This window comes from Podarcis gaigeae (genome assembly GCF_964106915.1).
Source record: "Podarcis gaigeae genome assembly, chromosome: 12".
Classification (NCBI taxonomy): domain Eukaryota; kingdom Metazoa; phylum Chordata; class Lepidosauria; order Squamata; family Lacertidae; genus Podarcis; species Podarcis gaigeae.
In genome coordinates this window covers 25,119,761-25,136,085 of record NC_139688.1, presented here as the reverse complement: position 1 = coordinate 25,136,085, position 16,325 = coordinate 25,119,761, and the positions used below count along the sequence as shown (strand labels likewise).

At 41.5% G+C, this 16,325-nt stretch overlaps 1 protein-coding gene across 2 annotated transcripts in view; it reads right to left on the bottom strand.

The window, feature by feature from the left end:
* CUBN (cubilin) overlaps positions 1–16,325 on the bottom strand; it is a 130,342-nt gene that overhangs the window by 95,014 nt on the left and 19,003 nt on the right. The window contains exons 11-19 of one of the 2 annotated variants that reach the window (XM_083704489.1): positions 15,123–15,244; positions 14,820–15,006; positions 13,416–13,528; positions 12,521–12,755; positions 10,740–10,921; positions 9,775–9,937; positions 9,489–9,679; positions 3,183–3,342; positions 1,514–1,692 (exon numbers count right to left, since the gene is read on the bottom strand). In XM_083704489.1, the coding sequence (XP_083560615.1) occupies positions 1,514–1,692; positions 3,183–3,342; positions 9,489–9,679; positions 9,775–9,937; positions 10,740–10,921; positions 12,521–12,755; positions 13,416–13,528; positions 14,820–15,006; positions 15,123–15,244 (1,532 nt within the window). Of the gene's footprint in view, positions 1–1,513; positions 1,693–3,182; positions 3,343–9,488; positions 9,680–9,774; positions 9,938–10,739; positions 10,922–12,520; positions 12,756–13,415; positions 13,529–14,819; positions 15,007–15,122; positions 15,245–16,325 lie in introns of those variants that run through there. The other variant, XM_083704490.1, reaches the window with a different exon arrangement.

Genomic DNA, 16,325 nt, shown 5'->3' with positions numbered 1-16,325 from the left:
GCCCTCCAGATGTTTTGGGACTACAGTTCCCATCATCCCTGACCACTGGTTCTGTTAGCTAGGGATGATGGGAGTTGTAGTCCCAAAACAGCTTGAGGGCCAAGTTTGCCAATGCCTGCCCTAAACAGCCTCAGCCCAGTATACCTGAGGGAGTGTCTCCACCCCCACCATTCTGCCAGGACACTGAGGTCCAGTGCTGAGGGCCTTCTGGTGGTTCCCTCACTGCAAAGTTACAGGGAACCAGGCAGAGGGCCTTCTCGGTGGTGGCACCCACCCCGTGGAACGCCCTCCCATCAGTTGTCAAGGAAATAAACAACTATCTGTCTTTTAGAAGACATCTGAAGGGAGCTGCCCAGAGTGGCTGGGGAAACCCAGCTGGATGGGCGGGGTATAAATAATAAATTAATCATCATCATCATTTACACACTGATTGGGAGTGGCTTTCCAGGGTTTCACTCAAAGATTTCAGGGATTGAAACAAGCACCTCCTGCATGCAAAATTGTTCTCTACCTGTGGGCGATGGTCCTTCAGCTACTATAAAAGTAAAGGTAAAGGGGCCCCTGACTATTGGGTCCAGTCATGGACGACTCTGGGGTTGCGGTGCTCATCTCACTTTACTAGCCAAGGGAGCCGGTGTACAGCTTCTGGGTCATGTGGCCAGCATGACTAAGCCGCTTCTGGAGAACCAGAGCAGCGCATGGAAACCGTTTACCTTCCCACAGGAGTGGTATCTATTTCTACTTGCACTTTGACATGCTTTTGAACTGCTAGGTTGGCAGGAGCAGGGACTGAGCAATGGGAGCTCACCCCATCACGGGGATTCGAACCGCCAACCTTCTGATCAGCAAGCCCTAGGCTCTGTGGTTTAACCCACAGTGCCACCCGCGTCCTACTGTAGTGCTACTGTAGTGGACTGTTATTCTTTTCACACTTAAAGCTGACCCTACCTAATCTATGTTTTCCAAAACAATAACAGAACCGAAATGCGGCTCTCCTTCTCTGAAATTTGCAGTGCACTTCTCCATCCAAATAACGTGTGCAAAAATGCATGTGCTGGAGTACCGTGCCCGTAATTAATGAAAACAACAAACCAAAAAAAACATTACATTACAGGGAGGTGTTTTGCAATGTGTATAGTAAGCCAAAATGCACAGAAATGTGTCTATTTCTGGAGAAATTCACTAATGAATTTTCATTAGGACTTTCAAAACATTTGCAAACAGATGTGGAAACATGGAGAGCTGTATTTAAGATTGGAAAATAAAAATAAAAACAGAAAATGGACAGATTCACCCAACTTTAAAGTACTCTATTCCGTCTCTCTTTCACTCCTGCCTCCCTCATTTGAACCCTAAATATGTTTCCTTAGAATAAAAGTCTTCCTCAGAATAAAAGTCCCAGTTTCACAGGGACTGGCACTTAGTACACTTGGAATTGTCTTTTGGTAAAACTGAGCTCCGTAAACCAAGATTTATATTTGGGTTTCTTTCTTTTTTAAAAAAGACACTTCACCTCAACATAATCCAAGTCACAACTGCTGATGTTACAGAGCCGAAAGTCAGTGAAGTTCAGAATCACTCGATGGCCTTCTGGCTGAGAGATGATCCACTCGCAGATCTTGTAATGAGACAATGGCCTGCTATAATAGGGTGATCTGATGACACCTTCACCGGACAAAGCTCCTCCACAGGCTGCCAATAGAAATGGACTATTAGTAATTCTACTGATAATACTAGGAAGCAGTTTCAAACCAGGGTGGATAAACATCAATGGGTGTGTTTAAAAAAAAATAAAAAATCGGATTTTTTAAAATTTAAATCAGATTTTTAAAATAAAAATGCTTTTGGGGGAAAACTCTTTCTAAAGATAGTTTTCTATTTAAGTTACATTACGGTCCAAAGGCTATTCATCAGGAAATAAGGATTTGTATTAATTTTTTCAGTCTAAAAAAACTCAGTCTAAGTTTTTTTAAAAAAGAATTTGTTTAACCACATCAGTTAACAAACATGGATACATATGCTATAATGTTATTGTTTTAGTTAAATAAATTGTTTAAATTGTTATTAAAGAAATGGTTATTTTTCTTCTTCCAGTAAAGTACACCAGAAAAGTTGTCCAAATATAAACAGTTAACTTATCAAACCTCACAATAATTCCATAATTATCTGTCTATGTATTTCTAATAGTATACCCAAATCAGTAATTTTTTATATAACTGTAAAAACTATTATGAAAATTTATTATTCCAAAAATGAAAGCTTCACCTGGTTGTAAATATTAAGGTTATACCAGCAAGGATGAGTCTTTCTGTAAAAAGTAAATAAATGATTTAAATCAAATCTACCCTATTTCAAACCAAGCAAAACTACTGATCCAGGTTCAATATTGTACACACTGACTGGCAGTGGCTCTCCAGGGTTTCAGAGAGAAGACTCTACCTAGACATGCTAAAGATCAAACCTGGGTCCTACCGCAAGTTCCATCACTATGCTACGACCTACCTGGGATACTTATAGCTACTATAAGTCCATAGTGTGCTCCATCATGATGATGTGTGAGAACCTGGTGATGTCTTCTCTTTCCCCTATCAACTTTATTTAAAAGTAATTGAAACCTAGGATGCTGCCTTATACTGAGTCAGACCATTGGTCCATAAAGCTCAGTATGACCTACCTGGCTGGCAGTGGAGCTCCAGGATATCAGGGAGAAGTCATTCCCAGTCCTACTTGGAGATGCAAGTATTTGGACCTTGGCCAGTGGTTCTCAACCTGTGGGTCCCCAGATGTTGTTGGACTACAACTCCCATCATCCCTGAGCTCTGGCATTGCTAGCTAGGGATGATGGGAGTTGTAGTCCAACAACACCTGGGGACCCACAGGTTGAGAACCCTTCTGCACGCAAAAGCATATGCTCTACCACTGAGCTACAACTCTACCACATCTCAGGTTTTCCATGGAATTTCACTTTAGAATTGATTAATAAATCTTTACAGAGATTGACTAATGAAACCTGAATTCGCTCCTATAAAAACCAACAGACACCACTGAGTTCTATGGAAGAAAATATATAATGGCCCACCCCACAGATGGGCATTGCACAGGTAAGGGATAATAATTTGCTCAGTTGTTTTGCTCCTGGGTCCAAGTGAGGACTCACAGCATTTATAAACCATTTTCCTTACCGACATCATAAACAGCCCTGAAGCTAGATCTTTGTACTGAGGTATCGGACTTGAACTTGACCCAGAGGTTGCTGCCATGGGAAGTGATAGCCGATGGAAGTGTATTGTTGCCACAGAACTTTTTGATTAAGGGGTCCATCTCAGTGTCACCATCCCGGACCTAGGCCACAAAAGAAAATGAAACCACTGAAAAGGTAAGCATCAACCAGAACCTTGTTTTCGAGGGAATGGTTGGGTGTGCCCCAGACCAATTCAAATTCCAGTTCAAGAAACAACAGCATTCAAACACACCTGCTGCTTACCAAACTGGTGACTCCCATATTGGCTGCTGAAGAAGGTAGAAAGGTGATTTTAATATTTGCATGTAAGCTGTTAAAGATCTGGGAACCCCTCCTCTTAGTCCCTCTGAATCATTCACAAGTCTCTAGTGGCTAGAGGAACCATTCACAAGTTAGATGGTGTTATTTCAGATATGCCTGCACCAGTGCCGGATTTACATGTAAGCTAAACAAGTTATAGCTTAGGGCCCCACTCTCTTGGTGGCCCCAAAAAATTTTAAAGGAAAAAAACCACCTGGATGTACGTTTCCTAAATATAATATAAAAAATAAATAAAATAAAACCTACATACAGCAACAGTGTTTTGTGTTGTGTAGGCTCCTGTGGTGTGATGCCTTCCAGCCTGCTCCCTAAAATATCACTAGTTTGCTCATTTCTATATCAATTACTTTGATAAAATACAAATTTTGTTATGTGCAAATAGTTTTAGACACCTGTTAGGTCCATAAATTACCATATAGCATATATTCAACACAAAAAACAGCGACAATTTGTTGTTGACAAAGGACAGCTGGATATATAAAGGGCCCCATTACCTTCAGTAGCTTAGGGCCTCGTCAAACCTAAATCCAGCCCTGGCCTGCACCCTGGCACACTCTCCATGAAAGCCTTAATGAAAGAAATGTTGAGAACGGAGGGGAAATACTGGAACACACCAATAACACAGGACCTCATCTGCCACTAGTGCTAAACTAGCCATGATGGCAGCCACGGGATTGGTAATTGTGTGTAAGCTTTTTAAAATGTTAATCTATTGGGAAGGGATCCAGGGCACACAACTACCACTGGGAGAGGTGTGGGGGGTGTTACAGGAGCTTCACCCCCACACTGTGGTTCTGATCCAGATTGGACATACACCACTTCCATTGTGGAAATTGGGAAAGCTTCCGCTTGCTCCAACTGCACATAGATCCAGATTGAGGCAAAGGCATGGGCTTGGACTCTTTGCCCCATGCTGTTTCCCCCTGCTCCATGTCAAAATCCTGTATCACAGTACAAGCCTGCAATCAATTATTTTTTTTAAAAAAACAACAACACACATTTGTCTGTGCCCCATTTGTACTAATGGACCAGCCTCCACTGGAAATGTGCTAAACCTTTGTCTTGGGTAGAATGCAAACTGAAAACAGTGGAAGGATAAACCACCTTAATCTCAGTTCACAGCTGTTAATAGATTTCTGATTTATTTTAAACATGCTGGTATAATGTGACCCATAAAGTCCTGCATAGCCAAGGGACTGACATACCTGTATAATTTTAATCCTTAGGCTAGTATGAGATTGACCTTTCTGCATGAAATATCCTGCTGTCATGGTAAGATGTTCGAGCAGCACCATCTTCTTAGTGATCCCAGGCACTAAGGGCTGTTCTCGTGTGTTTTCAATTAAAAATATGCCGTGTCACATTTCTGAAACGTCTGTGTGTCTCCGTTATACTGAGCTGCAATTAGACACAGCTTTCTGGAGTGCATTTAAGTGTGTCCGTGACAATGAAAATGAAGGAAGAAGCCACTTAAGAATAGCTGGCATACACCATATAGAGTGGCATGTACACACAATGTACAATATAATCCATACTACATGCACTTGTGCATGAGATTCTCCTCTAGGGAGGCATATATAAAAAGTGTCATATAAATAACTTGCTGTTGATAGCACCGGTATGCTTTGGCTGAAAAAAAGCACCGGTTATATTCGGTCTTTGTCGAGCATTTATTCTGATTTGTTTGCGGGAAGGTTATATGATAACAAGCACTCATCTCAATCTTTCCATTAATCATTTGTTTGTGCCAAACTTTTCAGCGCATTTCTGCATCACTTTCCTAACAGCAAAAAGTCTGGGTTTCTTTTTAAAGTGGATTTGCTGAGATGGGGGCGGCAGAGCATTACATCTACTTTAATTGCAGAAACCTAAATTGACAATACACACTTGAGCCTCTCTTGAAAAACAGTGGCAGTCTGGAGGTACCCTACATGACCTGCATAATAGCCTTTCAATGAACTTCCATGGAAAGGAAAACAACAACAAGAAACATCTCCCCAAGTTAGGATGCTTTAAAGCAGTTCCAGTATTGGGTTGTTAGCCATTTTTTATGGTGTCCTGTGCTTCCATTCCTCAGCTGAGTGGATGTGCAAGGAATCAGGGTGCCAGGAGTTGCCAAAGAAATGCAGACACATCAAAACAAAGCTATGTTTCCTGCATTTGATCGCCAAATAACAAGGTAAATGCTTTGCTGAATTAACACAAAGTGATTGGGCCTGGCAGAAACAGTTTTGTTCCTCTTGTTGCAGTGGATTTCACTGCCGTTTTGCCAGCAATTAGGGGAGGGAATTATGAGCCCAAACAAACAGAAGCTGTCTGTTTTCATTACACACCAGGCTTCCCCCTGATTTGGAAATTAATTACACTTCGTTCCAACCAATGTCAAAGGAAGGAAGGAAGGAAGGAGCAATGTTATTACAGCAACAAGCCAAAGCTGTAGATAACAGTTCAGTTTATATTAAAGATAGTCCACAGGAACCCTTTCTCGTTTTTCCACCCTCAAAAGGCAAGTTTCAAGCTATATAAAGACAAATGAGTCAGCTGATCCCCAGATGATGGCTGAGACCCAAAGAGCCTGAAGCGAGGGGTTTTCAGTAGCATGGGGAAATTTTTGACTGCTGTTTTTGAACAGCTGTTCTGATGCCACATGGAAACTAGATGTGGGAAACCCCCCCTCTAGATTTTTTTTACTGGAATTTAAAGTCTTTATTTTATTTTAAAGACCACCTCAACTCTTTTGGATATACTTTAGAATAACAGAGTATATTAATAAACTAATTCATATTCAGGAAAAAGCTCAAGTTAATCAGACACAGCAAAAGTGCTTGGCCTCCTGGATTTGAAATTATATTATCATGCATCTTGCTTAGGATGGATTAAAGACTGGGTCATGCTAAGAAAGATAGAGATTCTAGACTTGGAAGGATCGAACAACCGCTATGCTTGGCACGCCTACCTAGTTTATGATAAGGTGGCTGTAAATAAGGACTTCCTGAAGCATATAATCAGGAAGTCATTATACAAGGCTTAGGCGAATTACCGATGGCTCTTAGAACCAAAGATACCCTGGTGGGTATCTCCCTTAGAAGTTGTAACCATGAAAAAGCAAAATATGGGAAAGGGTTGGTCAACATATGAACAGCTATTAGTTAAAGAGCAAGGTGATGTAAGATTAAAACCCTATGAAGAAATTAAGAATTACTGTAATAGTTGGCTACAATATTACCAAGTAGTGCACTGTTTTAAAGAAGACAAAAAATTGGATTTGAAAAGAAAACATCAAAATTACAAGGTGAACTCCTACAACCAAATAAGAGACTAATATCAAGAATGTATAGTTTACTCCTGGAATGGGAACTGAAAGATGAAATAATAAAATAAACAATGATAAAATGGTCACAAGATCTAGGCCAGACAATTCACCTAGCTAGATGGAGAACCGATATAAATTTTACGGCTTGCAATTTGATAAAAGAAAATATAATGAAGATGTTTTACCACTGGTATGTCACTCCAGTAAAATTAGCAAGGATTTATTTTTTTAAAATATCAAATCTCTGCTGGAAATGTAAATCAGAGGAAGGGACTATGTGCCATATGTGGTGGGGGTACAAGGTGGTCAAACAATTTTGGACATTGGTACATGAAGAGCTTAAAAAGATATTCAAGAGTTCAATTTTTAAAAAGCCGGAAGCATATTTGCTGGGCTTAATAACGAGTGACATCCCCAAGGACAAAAGGAATGTATTTCTTTATGCAACAGCAGCGGCCAGATTATTAATGGCAAAAAAATGGGAAAAAAAGAAAAAAAAACCCCACAAATATCAGAATGGAGAGCTAAAATCTGTGAATTTGCTGAGATGGCAAAATTAACAGTAACAATTAGGGGCTGCTCAAATCAAAAAATCAACAAAGAGTGGGAGTGCGTAAAGGAATATATAGAAAGATTAGGATTTAGAGCTTAGATTTAATATGCAATAGGTAAACCACGGAAGGAGACAAGACGTACTATAATATATATGGAATAATAAATATAAACTTCGGTTAACACAACGAGGAATAATACTGTGTAAAGAAGATCTCACATGGGTGAAGGGAAGTAATGAGTATGGGGGAGGGAGATATTGGGGCACATCTGGAAAACTATCAAAGATATATATGTGACCTAAGAGGTTAAAATGATGGAGTCTAAAGAATAATATTAATGAAGAGCAAAATAAGGGATTTTGTGAAAAATCTGGCACACCTGAAAACAAATAAGAAATGCTCTTGACTGTACTTAGGTTATTATGATTGTAAAACCTTCTGATGTTAAAATTGTATAAAATTTATAATAATAAAGAAAATATATATTAAAAAGTGCTTGGACGTGTATAAAAGAATACTGTATGTCATTTTAGCCATCTACACACACACACACACACACACACACACACACACACACACTTTAATCAGTAGAGTGCCAGTGAATAGAATTTCAGTTAGCTAAGTTGATTCCATCTAGAACGAAACACCATTTCCCTATAAAGCAGTTGCTAAATTTGGGGTTAGCTGTAGCTTTAACTCAGGTGTGGAGAAACTTTGGCCCTCTTCAGATGTTGCTGGACTACAACTCCCATCATCCCTGACCATTGCCCATGCTTTCTGGGACCGATGGGAATTGTAGTCATCAACATCTGGAGATGTTCCTCACACCTGTTTTAATTGATGTGAGATCATTTCCATAGTTAAGATTTCCCAGATTTTGTCTTATCTTCCCTTTGATAGTTGGAGGCCTTTAATTCTCCTCCCCCCATTTTCTTGCAATTCTTAGTTTCAAGAGAAGTTTCTGCAGAGGGAGAAGTTTTTCCTCCTTGAGGGAGGAGAAACAAATCTACAGCCCCATAGATTTAGGGAACAAATTACATAATTATTTGAATCTGGCCAATATATATTTTGGACCCAATATTACTGTTGGCTGTTTTAGCACCTGAGAACCATGCATCTTTTATACTTCTATAACAGCTTCTGTCTTGCTGGGTCAGGCCAAAGGCCCAACTAATCTAGCATCCTGTTATCACAGTGAGCACCCAGATGCCTGGATGCAATCATCACTCTCCCCACTTGTGATTCCAACAACTGGCATTCAGAGGTAAAGAGCATAGCCATCATGGCACTCCATTCTGTGCTGGGAGAAGCTACTCCTGGTGCAATTCTGCCTTCTATGCACCTCTTAAAGTCACAGGGCCCTTTGCAGAATACAGCTCTGGCAAAGCAAACTCACTGAGCAATGCTTATCCTTATCTTGTAGTTGGCACACTGCAACTTGAGCGCTCAATCATAAGGAGATGATAAAGAGTCAGTCTTATCATAATTATGTTTCTGTGCTGATCTACCTTTGCCTTTTTTTGATTGCTCATAACTTGTTGTCATCTGTGGCTTTTGGACCCTAATGAAGTTGAATGTCTATTTCCTTGCATATCCTAAGCCAGAAACTCTTCTCCACCATTTTTTTGGTGCAGAGACATTCTAGAGATGCTTGAATAGATCTCCTATCACTTTCAATTTCTTTTATAAAGTATCATGAGCCCCTTCAAAATATACCAGGACCATGGACCAGAGGGAGAAGGGGTTACCCAGAAGGTTGCCGGCCAGTAACTCCTAAGGTACCCATGGAAGGTCTTCCTTAATGGTGCAGATAGGGTTGATTTCAATCAGGAAAATATTGCAGGGAAAAAGGGATAAAACACCTCTCCTCCAGCATGCCACTATCTCGTCCAAACCAGGATAATCCCCACCACGATTGTTTTTTAAATAGATGTTAAAAGATGGGGAATCCCATCACATCTTTAACAAATGTCTCATCTCATTTGGCCCATCCTCCTCTTCCTCCTCCTCTCAAAGCCAACCTTCCAACTCTACAATGTGATGATTCTATCAAAGTCACCTCAACGTAGTTCCAATTGCAGCTGGGATGACTGTCCAGCTCCAGGTGTGTAAAATTGAGGATCATTTTTTCACCAGGTGGTTGTCGGATGATGTAGATACATTGCCTGTTGTTAAGGTAATGATTGGGCCAGTAGGGGGACAGGATAACCCCACTGCTGCCTGTATAGTTTCCACCACAGTTGGGATCCGCTGCATTGATGAAAAAGAAAAGGTTACTCAAAACAGCATCTGTTTGCCCTGTGAAGAGCTGCAACTGTAGACCCGGTATGCAAAATCACACTTACCGGCTGATGTTGTGTATGTGATATGGAAGCCTCTGTCACTATTAGAACCATCGGAATGGAAATGAACCAAGCCATACGGGCCAGTGGTTTGAAGAGGAGGTGGCAACACAGAGCTGCAATATCTTCCAAGGAGGGGATCTTGAGGGAGGAGACCATCTCGAATCTAAATAAAAGCACCAATCCACATATTCATATCATGTCACACACATATGCACTTAATGGGGTGAACTTAATCCAATTTCTAGTAGCCCCAATGAAACCAAGTTAGTCCTGGTTAATTTAAGTCCCATCTAAAAGCAGGACTAAGGCCACATTCCCACCATGCATTTAAAGCACTAAGATATGACTTTAAACAGTCATGGCTTTCCCCCATATATATACTGGGAGCTGTCAGTATAGCATCTACAGTCGTACCTTGGAAGTCAAATGGAATCCATTCCAGAAGTCCGTTTGAGTTTCAAAACATTCAAAAACCAAAGCGCATCTTCTGATTGGTTACAGGAAGCTCCTGCAGCCAATCAGAAGCCGTGAAAGCCCTGTCGGACATTCGGCTTCCGAAAATAATTTGCAAACCAGAACAGTCACTTCTGGGTTTGCGACGTTCGGGAGCCAAAATGTTCGAGAACTAAGCTGTTCGAAAACCAAGGTACAACTGTATTTGAAGATGACATTTATTTAAGCTGCTTATCTGGACAGCTGGAGTCTTTATGCAGGTGTTTGTGACAAAATAATGGTTCAAAATGGATTATATTGGCCAATCAAGGGGAATTACCTCTCCCCACATATGGCAAAGTTTCTACTTTTTAAGTGTTTTCAACTGCCGTTTTATGCACGCTTATCTGGAAGTAAATCCCATGGACCTCTGTGGGACTTAATTCTGAGTAGAAATGCATAGGACTGCACCAGTAATCTTCTATCCAAAGCAGCGTGTGTTATGAGTAACATTTTTCTTCTAACAGATTTACCTCCAGGTAGTCCTGGCTGCAATTATCATGGTGCTCAAGACTCAGTGTGCCAAAAGCAAACGTGATGAGGAGGTTGGGATTGGTCGAGATGATCCAGTAGCAATCCTTGTTGGGAGGGTAGTTACCAGGATAGCCAGGTGAATTAATTGAGCCGTAAGTACCAGTCAGCTCACCACCACACACTAAGGGGGAGACAGAAAAATGGGGGATTCTTATTTACATTTTCACCACAGGGAGAAAAGCCACTTGTCCTACTTTGAAACAGACAGCCCTCTATTTGTGAGAGAGCAGTTCTCTCTTTGAACGTGCCCTCTGTTTGAAGGGCTGTCTGTTTCAAGGTAAAGTACCAGAAGGGTATCGAGAGCAGGACCCTGGATGCTGTCCCTTGATGGACAGCAGTCACACAGGTCACCATCCTCCTCTCTCTGGGGAGTTGAATCACATTTCTATTCATCTCACCAGGTGGGGAAGACAGTGACCAAGTGACCTGTGTCACTAAATTTGCTAATTGTTGGTAAATTTGCATCTAGAAATGGAAATTAGCACAGGCACTCTTTCCCCTGCACATTTGTGTCCTCATATGTCCTCTTTTTTTGGTGAAACGTTGTGGCGTATTTCCTCTTTCTTCAGTGATGAATATGTGGCCACACTAACCACAAGTCATGTGCCCTGAAAACCAGACATCTCAAGACTTCTTGCACCAACCTGAGATGGCATTGTAGCTAGCAGAATAAGCTCTGGGGCATATGATTTTTAAGGGTGCCTGAAATCCTTCGTAAGCACTCAAATACCCTGAGAAGTGAAATACCCCAGGGTCATAGACACACAGAGTACTCTCAATGACATCACTAGGTTGTGGGTTGTTTTTTGTTTTTAAAGAAAACACCTATGCACTGCTGCCCATTCCAATATAAACCAAGCGACATCACTCTTCATTTCATATTCAGCTTATAGGCATAGAGTAACACACATGTTAATCATATATGACAGACACAAGACTTCCATGTTATTTCCAAACAGGGAATGCATAATATATGACGTTTTCCTAAAGCAGCAGAATTAGAAGCTATGCATTTTGCTTGGAATTAGTAAACTGTTCAGCTGTGAACATAACTAGCTTTCTTAAAAAAAAAACTATTTTAAAACAAATGTTTTCAAAATGTGGACTGCTGTCTTCAGCTCTGCTTCGTTCAGGGCTCATCCACACAGGAGTTTAATGCAGATTTGAAGCTGCATGTGTCTTAATCCCCATCCCACCCCCAGCATTGCCCAAATGCCATGCTTCTTATCTAACTGGCAGCCTGTACTTCCCCAGCATTAAATTGGGAGTTTCCCAATTCAGGGATAACCTGATAAAGGAAGTAAATCCAATATAAAGCTACATGTTACCGAACTCTGGATTGCAATGAAGTGCATTGTGTGTTGGTACATTAAAAAACCTGTCTTAAAAAAAACACAACTTTTTAATTTTAAATATATATGTCTACGTGCACAGCTAAATAAATAGCTGCACACATGCCCACAACAGACTTTAGGTTTCCAGAAGTCATAGAGTGAGGAAGTAGTAATTGAGGGGAGGGAAGAACAACTCTCAGCACATGCAACTCATCAAGCAAACCTCAGTAATGTGGTAGAGAAACTTCAAGGCAGATTCCAGAGACATACAATTGAAAGGGCTCACATGTGGGCAATGGCACACATGGGAAAACTGACTCCCATCTGCATTAATGCCCTAGTGTTGCGGGCACAGTCTTACTCGTTTTCATGCACCACCATCTTACCCGGCTGCCGGGACTCCCAATGAACTGTAAACCCTCGTGCATTCATCATGTGGTCAGAGTGGAGCCAGAAATACAAAGAGTTATGGCTGCTAAAAAGCTCTTCTGGGGGAGAAGACCCACAATATTTCCCCAGCAAGTTTGCTGAAGCCGACTCTCCATCGTGAATCTGGAGAAAGCCTGACCTGCAGCTGATACTCTCCTCCAGCTGGAAGACTGGAAATGTGATCCGCAGGATCTAGCAGGAAAGAACAGAGAGATTCATTTAATTTGCTTGTTTTTTTCTATCTGTGGACTATGAGAGCCTCGGCTGAAGGATGATTAGATATTGTTTATACAGTTACACTGTGCAGATTAGATAGCACACCTGTCCACACAGTCATATGTTTGCCAGAACATCTGGAGGTGCTCTATATAATTTCCTGACAAACCCCAGAGCAGGCAGAAGGATTCGCTATTGCTAAAGGTCAAAGGAAGAGATAAAGAGGTGGATATACACAGAAGTTGACCAGGGAATCTAATACCAGATGCTCCAAACTATTTTGGTAACCTGATAGCTATTCTGGATTTCATATTATCCCATTTCAACCGGGACACTGAATTCCTCCCAGAAGCTTGGGAGTCCCCAGACTGATCATTCCCCACTCCCAAGAAATAACAGAACAGAACTGAGATGCCATCTTCACAAACATCTGCTTCTGGTTCCCCCACTGCCCCAGTTTTCTTCATAATTTGGGGTGGGGTAGTCATTTTGTTGCTGCCATTGTTAAACAACAGAGTCAGAATTCCTTGCCGATCTACTTCCACCCAAAGATCTACCTTCTGGACTCCCTTGCCCTAAGTTTTATGGGGTTTTTTGCTGCTGTGCCCTTTCATCCCCAGGTTGTGCAGCTCTTACCTTGTCGTTTGTAGTCCGAACCACCCAAGCGCAGCTGACCGGCTGATTATATTGCTCAGTGTGATTAAGGTAGCTGAATGAGCCCGACAGGCCTGAAAGTGACCCACCACACGCTGCAGTTATGGAAAAGAGTAAGTAAGTTAATATCAGAAGTTCCTTGAAGGAAATGAGAAATACCTATCAGGATACCTAAAAGATCGTCTCATCTCTTACCCAACTAGTCACTGCCCTCTGCAGGAGAAGACCTCCTGTAGATATCAGGTCCCTTCTGTACAATGAAGAAATAGGGTCTTTGGTGTGGTGGCACCTGACCTTTGGAATTCCCTCCACTTACATACCAGACAGGTGACATATCTATTGCCTCTTTGGTGCCTGTTGAAGAGCTTCCTTTCTCAACAAGCTCTCTTCAACAGATCAAAATACAGTATTTGGCCCCCATCTGCACTTCTGAGCACAATTCAAAGTGTTGGTGCTGAACTTTATAGCCCTAAACAGCCTCGGTCCAGTATACCTGAAGGAGCGTCTCCACCCCCATCACTCCGAAGGTCCAGCTCCCAGGGCCTTCTGTAGGTTTCCTCACTGTGAGAAGTAAAGTTACAGGGAAGCAGGCAGAGGGCCTTCTTGGTAGTGGCACCCGCCCTGTGGAACACCCTCCCATCAGATGTCAAGGAAATAAACAACTACCTGACTTTTAGAAGACATCTGAAGGCAGCCCTGTTTAGGAGAGTTTTTAATGTTTGATGTTTTATCGTGTTTTTAGTATTCTGTTGAGAGCTGCCCAGAGTGGCTGGGGAAACCCAGCCAGATCGGTGGGGTATGTATGTAATAATAATAATAATAATAACAACAACAACAACAACAACATTTAAAGCAGTATTATACCATTTTAAACAGTCATGGCTTCCACAAAAGAATCCTGGGAGCTGAAGTTCTTTAAGGGTGCTGAGAGTTGTTAGGAGATACTTATTCCCTTCACAGAACTACAATTCCCAGAGTTTCCTGGGAAGAGATATTGATTGTTAAATCACTGTGAGAGTTGTAGCTCCATGAAAAGAACAAGGGTCACCTGGCAGTTCTCAGCACCCTTGCGGTCAAGCAGGGATGCAGAGATACACTGTACAGTCTGAAAGCTGCTCCGGACAAGAAGCCAGGTTCAGGTAAGCAGCTTTAAGGACTAGTTGGAATTCTGTTTCCCATTGATCGCTGCTAAGTTGACAGCTGCAATGCCACCCTCTGACCACCTGCAGTGGGTGGAGCTATAGCGCATCAAAGAACAGGCAACAGCTTCCTTTTTCAGACAAACTGCCACAGTGGCACAGATCACAAGGCACCCACATCCTGCTGCTAGAGTCTACCGTTTAGGATCTCTGAGTGCCTTATGACATTCATTTATGGTGCACTTACCTTGTTGGGGTGTCTGGCATTGAGGTCCAGTCCAACTGCTTGTACATTCACAAGAGTAGCCATTCACCGCATCGGTGCAACTTCCTCCATGCTGGCAAGGATTGCTGGAGCACTCGTCAATGTTTTCTGTACAGTTGGCACCCGTCCAGCCAGGATGGCACTCACAGTTGTAGCCAGAGACTGTGGTCTGCAGACATAAAACCAAACAAAAGAGAAACCAAACACATATGAGTCTACTACTACCATAACCATATGAGTCTACTACTACCACCATATGCTTTTAACATAGCAATGAACACTTACAAGACACACTCCATTTAGACAAGGGTTTTGCGTTTGGCAGATAGTGCTCAGTGCAACACATCCACTGGGGCCGTAGCCACTCCCAGTGTATCCAGGCGGGCAGATACAGCTAGGCAAAAGGCCTGCAAAAAAAGAAGAGGCAAAATAATCAAAGCTATGAATGTCATCATAATTTGATATTAATCATGTTGAACATCCCTGTTTCAAAGGGCTGCTTTATCAGCAGCAAAATCTTCAAATGATCCATTGTAGTTGGTATTTTTAAGTTGTGACTAACAAATAATTTAAGATGCAGCCCTCTGATTTAAGTCAGTTTACTTAAACTAGCCTGGTTTGAAACTCATACACTCAAGAGAAATGGCAATGCCTGTAACCAACAATTTAAGCAACAGAGTAAAATAAAAGCCCTATTTTTAAAACAACAACAACAACCTTGATGGAGGCAATATTTTCCAGCTGTTTAGTCAAGCAAAAGCTGTTATAGGGATTAAGTGCGTAGTGATGTTTGGGGGAAATCCATTTCAATTATTAGGCTAAATATAATGGCTTGTTTACTCAATCCTTTTTTACAGGGATTAGCCCCAGTTAAAAATCTGATTCAATTACAAAGCATTGAAATTCCTGATGTGCCGGATTAGAGTGTCTGTGCTTGTTATTTTACTGTAGTATTGGGGGAGTTCAGAGGGCATCATAGCCCTGCCCCCTACATGTTGGTGAAGCCCCCAGTGCCCGGCATCCGTGCCAGGGAGAGGAAGAAGGAGTCAGAAGATTGAAGTGGGGAGCTGACAGGCACTCAGTTCCCCTTGTGATTGGTCCCTTAACCTGAGAGGGGTCTCCTCTCATCCAACAGTGTGCTCATGAATAATGCATTATGGATAGAGATGTGCATGTACATGTATTAGTAGCAGCAGCAGCAACATCAGTATTTAAATTTCTATCCCATCCTTCCAAAATAACTCAGGGCCGCAAACACCAAAGTGGTGAAATAATACTAAAAAATAGAATAAAAAACATATTTAAGAACAATTAAAAACTTTCAAAATATTTAAAGGCATCAAGCACATCATTATATTAGGCATTGTTTTAGATATCATCCTCATGTATAAATTATAATAAAGTTAGCTCTAGGACAGCATACTGAGAAGGCACATAGTTCTCCCCACTCTGGGCAGACAAATTGTAGTTTCTATTTAAAACTTAATA